The following is a 12,388-nucleotide window of genomic DNA, read 5'->3' on the forward strand; positions in this document are numbered from 1 at the left end:
TCCTGTGTGCTGATGGGTTGGCAAACCATATTGATGACTGTTATTTCTGTTTCGTGTGAGGGTGGTCTGAAAAGTTTTCAACCTTAGCGTGACGATGGCAATCCTCGTCAATAAAAGTCAAAGAATGTAGTTATGCCAGTTTTAACGGGCACTGATCAGTGTCAGCCATTTTGGACTAGAAGTTGTTATTTCACAGTCATTTGAGTGAGTCGATGTGAGTATCGAGCGAACATAAGACGTTGAATTACGAAAGGTAATACGCCTACTCAAATCAAAGATTAGTTGCAAAATGTGTAAGGGAATCTGGAAGATCTTTTACTAAAGTGAAATTTTGCGCAGCTAAAATTAAGCGTGGCAGTAGCCGCCTTGGAGACGATGAAGGTTCAGGACTTCCCAAAACTCCAGCTACTGATAATAATATTACGAAATTTCCCCAAATACGGCTAGACGACTGTCAAATCAAAGCGAAAGAGATAGCAGAGGCTAAGAAAATGTTCAAAGAGCTTATTTTTCACATATTAATTCAAGTAGGTATGAGATAGCTGTCCAGGCGTTGGGTGTCACGTTCGCTGAAGCTAGAGCAAAAACGTGTTCGAATAAATACATTTCAAACACACTCAGTTTAGGCAAAATAAACCGGAGTTTTGGCACGGACTAATTACTGTCGATAAAACTTGCTTGCACCATTATACACCTAAAACAGAAAGACAATCAAAACAGTAGGAAAAGCAGGTCCAAGGGATAGGGAAAGCAAAGGAAAAGCCGCTCTTTCGACAGGGAAAGTGATGACAACTGACTTTGGGATAGTCATGAAATTATCTTAATTAATCATTTTCAAAAAGGGAAAACAATTACAGGCATATTCTATGCGCTATTACTAGACAAGTTGCAAGCAGAAATTGAGAAAAAACGGCCACAATTGCAGAAGAAATTCTTTTTCGCCAAGACAACGTGCCGTCTCAAGCCTCACCGGTTGCCATGGAAAATATCCATAAATTGCAGTATGAAATGCTTGACCCTCCACCTTACTCACCACATATAGCCCCTAAATTGTTATTTTCCCTCAGCTTAAAATTGCCATCAACGGACAGAGATTTTTATGAAGTGAGGAGGCAATAATCTTTGTAAAACATTTATTTTGCAAAGAAGAGCGCCAAATTTTGACGGATTAAAGAGATAGGAGCATCGCTGGGAGAAGTGTATAGAGTGGGAAACAGACTATGTAGAAAAATGGGAAAAATAATTTAAGAAATAATGTGCCATTTATTAATTAGGTCGGAAACATATCATAGGCAGTGCAATAGCACTGTCAAAGTAAAGAGCGATGTGGGCACAATGTATTTTTTCATTTCTTTTTTCCAGGGAACTTCGTACAAAAGGATTGAAACTTCAAATGGGGCTCATTCGATTGGAAATTGAAAGGACCAGTGTCCTTTTTTTAATTGAAAGTGACTGGAGGGCAACCAGCCCTTCGCCACGCACATTATTTTCTCTAACACATCCAATCAAATTTTATTTGTCCTTCGATCACTTGGACTCTTAAAAAGGGCACTATAATTTCTGATTTCCATTCCAATGAGCCCCCTCAAAGTTTATACGATCACCCTTTCCATGAAAAACTTATATACCCCCCAGGGGATAACTTACAACCTTTGCCCTGAAGGCGATGGGGGGGGGGTCATCTCCAAAGACATAATTACTGGGAATTTCAACTACGCTGAAGAAAATGGATATCTAAGATTTTGATTGGATGTATTTGGGGAAATCCTAGGCGGAGGGAGGGGGGGGGTTGCCCTCCAATCTCTTTCGACTATTCAGGGGGGCACAAGACAATGCAATCTACAATCGAACGAGCCCCTTTCGAAGTTTCTACGGCAACTCCTTCTTATACAAAGTGGCCTGGTCTAAAACCAAAAAAAGGGGGTAGCTGCCCTTCGATCACTTTGAATCTTAAAAAGGGCACTAGAACTTCTGATTATCAGTCTAATGAGTCCCCTCCTAAGTTTATACAACCACCCATTCTATAAAACCTTGTATGCCCCCATGGCATAACTTACAACCCCTGCCCTGAGGGCTGTGAAGGGGGGGGGGTGTCATCATCAGACATAATTTCCCAACCTTGCAACTATGCTGAACAAAATGACTATCTCAAAATTTTGATTGGATGTGTTAGGGAGAAATGATGGGCGTGGGAGGGGTTTGGTTGCCCTCCAATCACTTTCAACTATTAAAAAGGGCACTAGACTTTTCAACTTCCAATCATATGAGCCCCTTTCAAAGTTTCTATGATAACTCCTTCTATACGAAATGTCCTGGTCTCGAAGAAATAAAAAATAAAAAAATAAATAAATATAATATTTAGCCCATATCGCTCTCTACTTAGACAGCGCTGCTGCACTGCCTGTGATATATTTTTACTATCATTCTGTCCAATTTTTGTAAACCATAAATATTACACGAATCGCCTGTGCAACATAGGTCACACATAATTATAACATAGAAGTATATAAGATTACTGGTTCCTTACATAAAATTTCAAAGAAAGTTTATATTCAACGTTAATGAAAGACCTTGCTGCTACTTCCCAATATTGGACCTAGTTCTTCATAAGGTAAAGGTCAAGAATAGCACCTCTTCTGAAGGGAACGTGCTAGAACAAAATGAGACATTTTTAGATTGATAATTTTATTCTCATTTTCACGTGTTTGTTCGTGTTTTTGACAATTCATCCCCAGCCTCCCTCCAATGATTTCATATGGCCTTAGGCTGTAGAAAAACTAACATAATGATTGATGAAAACCGATTCCAAAACACATGAAAGTAAAAAAAAAGAAGGAAATATGTTTTATTGATACTTGCTGCATATTATAAAGTATGAATTCCACCACTTTCTGATTAGCTTTTTGTATAACTTATGGCTATACGAGATAATTAAAATTTCAAAAACTTCCAGGTTGGCACCTGGTTAGAGATTAATTTTCAAAAACGCGAACAGAGCTATAAAATATGCATAAAATTAGCAATCTAAAAATGTCTCTTTTTGTTCTAGCATGTGTCCTTCTGAACAGCTCTATTCTTGGCCTTTACTTTTTCATAACAACTTATGAAAAATTGATCATCCACCCCGACATCAAGATTGTCATCAATTGATAAGACTGTATTCAACATTGTTATAAAGGTTTATTTAAAAAAGTATATTTTTTTCTACTATTCTACTTTGGACAATTTTTGTGAAACATAAAAACGTTACCTGAGCAATTCTCATGGCTGATCTGAGTCCCGACTGTATCTGCCCTAAGTGTAGAACACCAGTAACTCCAACAATTTCTAGAATTCCATCCCAGTGATTGGGAGTAGAAAAGTGCTCTTCTCTTTCAGGACCCCATGGGTTGGCACCTGATCCCCAGCTAGAGAAAAGAAACTGATTATTTCCTATTCAATTCCTAACAAGGAAGCACTTGATAAAATCACCAAAACGAATAAAAATGAAAATAAACAATTGATTCCGGCACAAAGATAACAAATACTGTTATAGAGGAATAGATGAATTAGATATAGATGAATTACCATATAACATAAATATACTTAATATCTGTGTTTATCATACAAATAGGACTTCATATAAATTGTGATAAACTGTATATGAAACTGTCCATAAACTATATATATATATATATAATTAGTAATGTATTATATTGTAAAAACTGTATGTCTATATTAAGGTTTGAATATAAAATATAAACTGTGCTGGGGATAATACAGTTTATTACTTATAAACTATATGTACATAATGCTGATACGTACAACGTATAAAGCACTGTATATAATCCTGCACCTTCCTTGACCTTAGATCCACACACAAACGGTAAACTATAAGCAAACTGAATATAGAGTGTAAATAAGGCTGTGATAAATACCCTTTCAATCACAATCAGTGCAATGGTGTTGACTTACTAAAGACGTGCCATTCCAGTATCATAAAAGATTGTATAATAGCGTATTGTTAACTTACAGTGCATAGGCTTCTGCATATTGACATACACATTGTTATGCTCGAATCAAATTTGTTAGTTCATTCTGTAGCGCCTTCATTTAACACAAGAGGCTTGTTGAATTTCATCACCTATTATCTCCTATTTAATATATATTTTTTTTTAGTCCCTGAATAGAATTTTTAAATGCTTAATACCGGATATCTTAATAAAAACTCTAATCCCAAACTGGAAGAAAAATATGAGCATAGTGGTGCCCTTTAAAAGTTCATACCAGATTCCTCCTATGTAGGGAGAAGGGCTCCTCCTATCATCCTTTTAGTCATATTTATAATAATGTCATTCTGAATATAATTGGACATGTAGAAATGGGTATGGACCTGCCCCTCTACCCCAAAAAAAATTTCTTCCATCTTTCCATAGATTTGTCATTGTTTCGTCTTCAGTTTCCACCATCTCATCATTCTTGTCATCAGGACATTTACCACAAACGATTGTCGGATTTGAATAAAACTTGGTAGAAAATAAAAACTCCGAGTCATATATTTTAGGAAACCTAATGGAAATCTTTTTTATTAAGTTTTATTTTTTTTTACCATTTTAACATATTAAGACCAACCTCAATTTACATAACGATTAATGAAAGAGTTTTCATTCTAAAAATTTTAACTTTGGCATTCTTTTAGTTTTTGTTGCTTTTTATACCTTTTTTGTTTCTCTTCTTTTTATTTATTGACCCTGAAATTCAAATTTTGCCCTTCAGGGCTTGTAATAGCAATTCAAAGAAATAAACATCGTATCATACCAAACAGTTCGTGGTAACGAACTGTAAGTAAGGAGCGACCCGGCTCAATAGCAGCCGGACCTCTAAAAAAACTACTACTGCTACTAACAACTTACCGCAGCACCAAGCCGCACGAGGCCAACACAGCTACGCACGCTCCTCCTCCATCCTAATCTATTCAAGCCTCCCTTTTTACACCCTCCCAGGACATTCCCATGTCCTTAAAATCTTTCTTTATTACGTCCTCCCACCCGAGACGAGGGCGACCTGCTTTCCGTTTAGCCCTAAAGGGTTGGTTGAAAAACAATTTTCGGCAATCTGTCTTCCTTCACCCGGACGACGTGGCATAGCCCTAGAAAGCGGGATGAAACACATTTTTCGTACAGCCTACTGTTTGAAATACGGTCAATCAGCCGGGTACTCAGAACAATCCGCAGAGAATTTCTCTGGAAAACATCTTGCAAATCTTCATCCGCTTTTCGGGGCGCCCATGTTTCAGAGCCATATTTGACCACTGTCATCACTGTAGCTTCTAATATTCTAATCTTAATTTACAGGATTATCTTCCTATTCTTCCAAACTTTTTTTTAACTGTTAAAAAACACCCTGAGCCTTGGCTATTCTACTTTTAACACCTTCACTGCTCCCACCGTGTTTACTAATAAAACTACCAAAGTAAGTGAAGCTGCCCACCTGATCAATCTTTTCATTACCCAAAGTCACCTTTTCATATTCACTTATTCCTAGCCTTAGTGACTTAATATTCTTAATATTTATTTTTAAACCTATTCTAGCACTCTGAACTCGCAAAACCTCTTAAAGTTCATTCATTTTGCTCACATTGTTCTCTATGGTGCTTTAGTAGCAAGTATAATCTAAACAGCGGGAACTGCATTTTCCCAATTTGACTCCATGGTGTCCCACAGCATTTTTTGGACTCCTTAAGATAAAGTTCATCAAAATAGTCTATGCAAAGCGGTACAGATTTGGATTATGTCGAAATTAACAATTAACGTGAAATTAGCTGCTAAACTCATTTCCTACTTTAACCGCAGCAGTGTTATTCTCGTACTTAGCACTAATCACTTTAATGTATTTGTCTGCTATAACATACAAGGATAAGACCTTTGCTAAAGCTCTTCTATCAACATATCGAACGCTTGCTCATAGTCTATACAAACTTAGGACCAAAGGTGTTTGACAACTCAAGCACTGCTCAATTATTAACCTAAGAGTGAAAGTTTGGTCGACACATCCTCTACATTTTCTAAAACCGCACTGTTCTTCTCTTAAAACTTTGTCTACAGCGTCTTTCAGTCTAAAAAGTATCATATTATTAAGTAATTTGCTACCTACAGAGACCAGACTAATGCCTCGATAATTATCACACTCAGTCTTATCATCTATCTTATACAATGGTTTAATTAAGGTTTTCCTAAAATCATTAGGTACTTTCCCCTTTTCAAAAATCATATTCATAATCTACAGTAGCTTATTTCAATCAGTACCTGGAGCCTTTCTATTTTTTAATCCTTTTAGTACTGTCGCTAATTCTTCCTCACAAAACAAATCTTCCTTCACATCCAAGGTAACACAAACTTTTTCATTTCCCTCTCTATCTTTTTCTGCAACTCTACCTCGGTTTAGTACATTCTCAAATTGTTCTACCCATCTTTCTTCAACTCTTTCCTTACCACTAATTGTGGCCTCGTTCCTATCTTTAACTGGGACAAGTCAAGATTAACTACTCCCTCTCAATTTATTAACATGCCAGTACAATTTACTATAATGTCGTCTAGCTGCATCCTCTAGATCCTAGGCAATTCTATCCATGGCCTCCACTTCAAACCTCCTTAGTTCATCTTTTAATGCTTTCTCCACTTTCTTTACATTCCTTTTGTTTTCATATGATCTATCACTCAGATAGTTCTTGTGCAAGGCCCTTCTCCTTTCTTTTAAACTTAAAACTTTTTAAATTAAAAATATTCCTAGCTGCAATCCTAACTATCTTCCCTAAGACACCATCAGCAACTTCACAAATTGTTTTTCTTAAATTATTCCAACCATCTTCCAGATTGTCAAATTTTAAACTCTCAAGTTTATTATTCAACTGTTCCTGGAAATTTTCCCTCAAATTCTCATCCTTTGGAGTCTACCAACATCATAACTTCCTGGGAGGTAGTTACCCTTCCAAAATTTAGATTATGATCTTTACTTTTAACATCAATAACAGCACTCCTATATACCCTAGTATCTTGCATTGGTCCTGCCAGTCTTCGGTTTACTATAACATCATCAATAAGGTTTGTTGTCTTACCATCATGTGAATAGCATGTTAACTTATGGTTCATTTTATGACCAAACACCGTATTGGTTATAATGAGTTATACAAAAAAAATGCAAAAGTCTGAAGCCATTACTGTTTTCTTTATCTATACCACATTTACCTAGGCTAGGATATCATCTATCCTTATTTCTACCGACCTGGGCGTTAAAATCTCCTAGTCAAAACATCATATTTCTACCTGGGACCCTGTCTATTTGCTCCTGTAACTGTAAGTAAAAGAAATTTTGATACTAATAGACATATCAAAAGAATCGGATTTTTATACTGATTTCAAATATATAAGTTTCATTAAGTTTAGTCTTACTTATCAAAGGCTACGAGCCTGAGAAATATTCACCTTGTTTTCAGAAAAAGAGGGATACACCACTTAAAAGTCATATAACCTTGATGAAAATCACACCATCAGATTGTGCGCATCAGAGAACCCTACTGTAGAGGTTTCAAGCTTGTATCTTCCAAAATGTGGAATTTTGTACTTTTGCCAGAAGAAAGATGACGGATGCGTGTTTTATTTTTTTTTCCAGGGGTGATCATATCGACCCAGTAGTCCTAGAATATCGTGAGAGGGCTTACTCGAACGGATATTAAAAGTTCTAGTACCCTTTTTAAGTGACCAAATAGATTGAAGGACCCCACCCTTGCCCCCCAAAATTGTCCGATTATAATTTCGAGATAGCCATTTTGTTTGTCATAGTTGAAAGGCCCAATAACTATGCCTTTGAATATAACATGAACCCTCCCCCCCCCCACAGCCCCAGGGTAAAGGTATTTAAGTTTTAAAAAGTACCCATTGTTAACGCACAGTATTTGTTATTGGGAAGCATGCATACATTTTAGGTTGGGAAGACGAATTTTATTCAGGTTTTTTTTTTCACAGGAAAACTTTCCATGGGGAGGTAAATTTCCAAGGGGTGAACTTGTCAGAGGAAACTATACACTGGGGGAATTTACCAGAACTCCTATAGATTTTTTAATATTTCTTGCTTTCTCTTTTCCGTCTCAATTTTACGCGTGGAGTTATTAAGGGTAATTGTCCTGGGTAAATTTTCACCGGGTAACAATAAGAAGCTTTTTTCAAAAGTAATAAAAAAACTTTAGCGTAAAGAGCGGAGTGTTGAGGAGGAGGTAGTCCCCTTCATATACGGTACAATTTCTGACCGTTTTAAATTTTAATGTTGCTCCTTTTCAGTGGAAAAAACTTTTTTTTTTATTTAATCACAATCAAGCTAGATTGAATGGCTCAGCCCACGGACACCTTGCATTATATCTTTAAAACTTGAATAAATAAAATGAATACAAAAAAACTTGAAATAAATATTTTATCTTATCTCAATCAAACATGATTGTTTGTAACAGCACACGAGGACCTCGTATTAGATTCTAAAACTTGAATAAATGAAATGATTACTAAAAAACTTGGAATAAATATTTTATATTATCTCAATCAAACACGATTGAATGGAACAGCACATGAAGATCTTGTATTAGACTTTAAAAACTTTTTGTATGTCAGCACAGTAGCTAGGCAAAGGATTCGGGAGATCCTCAAAATGTGAAAAGTAAAAATGTATTATTTGCTTTTACAATTCATTTATTTATTCCCCTCAAAATCAACGAGCGTCTAAAATACATAAGTGAAAATAGTGAATATAACAGAAGTTTAAAAAATACTTCAACGAATAGAACAAAGCAACAACTTGGAATAGGCTTAGAAACATAACTGAATAAAATATATCAAGTGAAATAATTAAACTAACACAATTAATGCTAATTAAAGTAACTAACAATAACTCACTACAGCGCCAAGCTATCAGAGGCCGACACAGTTGAGCGCCCTCTTCTTCCATCCAATTTTTTTAGAGAACTTTCTTTGTGACACAGTTGAGCACCCTCTTCTTCCACCCAATTTTTTTTTAAAGAACCTCTTTGTGACACCGTTGAGCAACCTCTTCCTCCACCCATTTTTTTTTAAAGAACTTCTCTTTGTAACCTTTCAAGAAGTTTCGGTTTCCCTTAAATTGTTCATTACAATATCATCATACCCCATTCGGGGACGGCCTGAAATTTGTTTGTTCCTAAACGGTTGGCCAGCAAGGATACTTTTTGACAATGTCATCCTTAATCCGCAGAACGTGTCCTAGTCATCTAAACCTTTCTCTCATTATATTCCTGAAAAGGGAGCTTGAACCACATTTTTCGCACAGTTTACTGTTTGAAATACGGACAGTCAGTCAGGTACACAAAATAATCCGTGGGCAATTTTTCTTGAAAACATCTAGCCAATTTTCCTCCGTCTTTCGGAGAACCCACACTTAAGATTCATACTTGACCACTGTCATCACTGCAGCTCCCAATATTCTAAGCTTTGTTTGCAGAATTCATTCTTTTTTTTTTTTTTACTGTGAGAAAATAACCCTGAGCCTCGGCTATTCTGCTCTTACCATCTTCACTGCATCCGACAAAATTACTAACAATACTAGCCATGCAAGTGAAACGGTCCATCTGATCGATATTTTCGTTACCCAACATCACCTCTTTACCTTCACTTATTCCTAGTCTTAGCGACTTAGTATTCTTAACATTAATTTTCCAATCTGTTCTTGCACCATGAATGCAAAAACCTCTAAAAATTCATTCACCTTGCTAGCATTTTATCTGGGATGCTTAAATAATCAGCATAATTAATACTTCAAGTGTTGTTTAAATTCTGAATAAACTAAAAAAGTTATAGATGGGGAGACCATTTTCAGACTTACGGTGTCGTTATCTATTTTAATTTTAGCCAATTTCAACTGCTATTTAATTCAAATCTCGAAACTAATTCAGCGTTACTGAAAGAAAAAAAAAAAAAAAATAGAAAACCAAGCAAAAATACGGCGTATGAATTGCCTTTTATAGAATTATCCCTGATTATTTAGGCAAAATGAATAGGAATTCCTCCCAAAAAAGGATCAAACTACGCTACTAGCGCAATCAAGAGGCGTGGCGTAACAATATAGCCACGCCTCTTGGAAACTGGAAAAACACATTTGATTGGAAAGTTCAAGAATCGGAAAAAAATAGATTTGATTTGTCAGTTTTTACAGTCGTAATTACATACATTCCTTTCAATGCAATTGAAAAGCAAAAGAATAACAGATAATTGATGGCTTCTGACAAGATTGGGCATCTTAGCTCTCTGGAAATATTTTATGGTTAATTACCTCAGTATATTAAGAATAATGATTCCTTCAACTGGTGGGAGTTCAATTGGTTTTCCATCAACTTCGATTTTGATTTCTTTGTGTAAATCCTTGCACATTCGTCTCCTCATCATTTTCCTAAGACCCATCTTAACGTAAACTCCTTTATTGTGTAACCTGAAATAAATTATTTCAAAAATAAGACTTTCAAATAGCCAAGTTCTATATCCAGAATCAAAATTGAAAATTAGAAAAAAATCAAAAAAAAAAATCTTAGCATTGTAAAGAATAATTATCAAAAGCCAGCAAACGAACAATAAATATGGATTATTATATTTACTCTAGTTTTTTTTTTTTTGCTGCGATTGCGCTGCTGCGCACTCTAAAGGACACCCTAGAGGTTAAATTTTTTTTATCAAAAGCCTCTGTCAATCGTTTGAGGTGTGCTTCAATCAACCTTCAATCGACTCGAAAATCAACCCTTCAATCTTGACCAAAGCTAATCTCACGGCCATTCTAGCATGTACTTTGATTGCGCTAAAGCGGGGATAAAAAAGAAAAAAGGAAACGTCGTTGGTCCAAGGAGTGGTACAAAGAATTCGCTACTCTCATGATCATTTACTGAACGTTCTGCGGGATACAGAGCCATAGGACTACAGGAACTTAATCAGAATGGAACAAGATTTTTGATTTTTTACTCAATTTAGTACGGCACAATAAAGAGAAGAAAGATACAAATATGCGAAAAGCAATTCCTGCGACTCAGTCACTTTCCATCACATTGAGCTACCTAGCTTCGGGCACCGATTTGGAAGACCTAAAATTTATCTGCACCATTGCTCCCCGGACTCTGGAGCTCATCATAATGGAAACATGCTCCGCAATTATCGAGGCGTTGAAAGATAACATTCAGATATTTATCATTTTTCTCTTTATTTCTTTTACATTTTTAACACAAAATGAATAAAAAAAATGGTACTTGTCCATTATTCAGAACACAACCCAGAAGTGAAATTAGGTTAATCCTAAGATAATTGTCTCCAAATAAAGGCCGGTTTTGTCAGATCTTGTAGATCAAAATTCTTGAGTGGTTTTTGCATAATCAGGTTTCAATATCTTTACCACCTGCAATATCCTGCCCAATGCTGCACTTTTCTTATTTTGGTTAAAATAGTCTACTTTTAACTTGCCATAACTCAGGGGATCCCGGTATAACTCAATTAATAAACAAAAAAACTCGCGCTCCACATTTTTGTTTATATCTTCCATTGTTGTTGGCGCGTGATTGACGCAATATTTGAACAAAGCTCGTCTAGACGGACAATCACTCTCTTCAACCGATTGGGTCATTCAAACTTTCTATCAATCGCCGTCAACGCTTGACAAAAGCGTCAAAAATGTTCCTAGACGGTCAATCATGCTTACGTCAATCGATTGACAGAGGCTTTTGATAAAAATGATTGACCGTCTAGGGTGTCCTTAAGCCCGAAAAAGTAGTTTCCATGAACATAGAAATTGTGAAATACAATAAAATGGTTCTAGGCTAATCATCCCCGAAAAGTTCCCCCACGTGTAAAAGTGAGCAGCCAAAGGGAAAGTATGACAAATAAAAACGATGAAGAACCGAAGCGATGTTGGAATACTCGCCCTATATTCCAAAATAAAGATATAATATACGCAGTAAAATATCCTACAGTATTTATTTTTATATTTTTATTTCTTTTAATTCTTTTATTCGTATTTTTGAGGTTAGGTTATTATAGCAGGGTAAAGCGGCTTCCACAAGCGTGTCTAGCAAGAATCGCATGTCTAGACACGTGTCTAGCAAGAATCCAATGTCTAGGCACCGACCGTTCACATGTAAAATTTGGTGCTTAGCTAAAACTACAATTTTAGTTTCAAATTGTCATTTCTAACCAATCAACAGAGCTTATGCGGGCAAAACTTTCAAATTTATAATCCCTATTTTTACTGTCACAAGCTAATGGATGATATAAGCAAAACAATTGCCTTAGTGTGCTTCATGATTATTTCTGGTGTTTCACATTTGCCTAAAATGAAAAAAAAAACAATTAAAGAGAAA

At 35.9% G+C, this 12,388-nt stretch overlaps 1 protein-coding gene across 2 annotated transcripts in view; it reads right to left on the reverse strand.

The window, feature by feature from the left end:
• LOC148945100 (diacylglycerol kinase theta) overlaps window positions 1-12,388 on the reverse strand; it is a 201,028-nt gene that overhangs the window by 30,393 nt on the left and 158,247 nt on the right. For both annotated transcript variants that reach the window (XM_089099201.1, XM_089099202.1), the window contains exons 15-16: window positions 10,327-10,482; window positions 3,251-3,407 (exon numbers count right to left, since the gene is read on the reverse strand). In XM_089099201.1, coding sequence (XP_088955327.1) covers window positions 3,251-3,407; window positions 10,327-10,482 — 313 coding nt within the window. The remainder of the gene's footprint in view (window positions 1-3,250; window positions 3,408-10,326; window positions 10,483-12,388) is intronic.

The sequence above is a fragment of the Artemia sp. Qi Xiang Cuo genome, chromosome 13 (assembly GCF_049724085.1).
Source record: "Artemia sp. Qi Xiang Cuo chromosome 13, ASM4972408v1, whole genome shotgun sequence".
NCBI classification, from domain to species: domain Eukaryota; kingdom Metazoa; phylum Arthropoda; class Branchiopoda; order Anostraca; family Artemiidae; genus Artemia; species Artemia sp. Qi Xiang Cuo.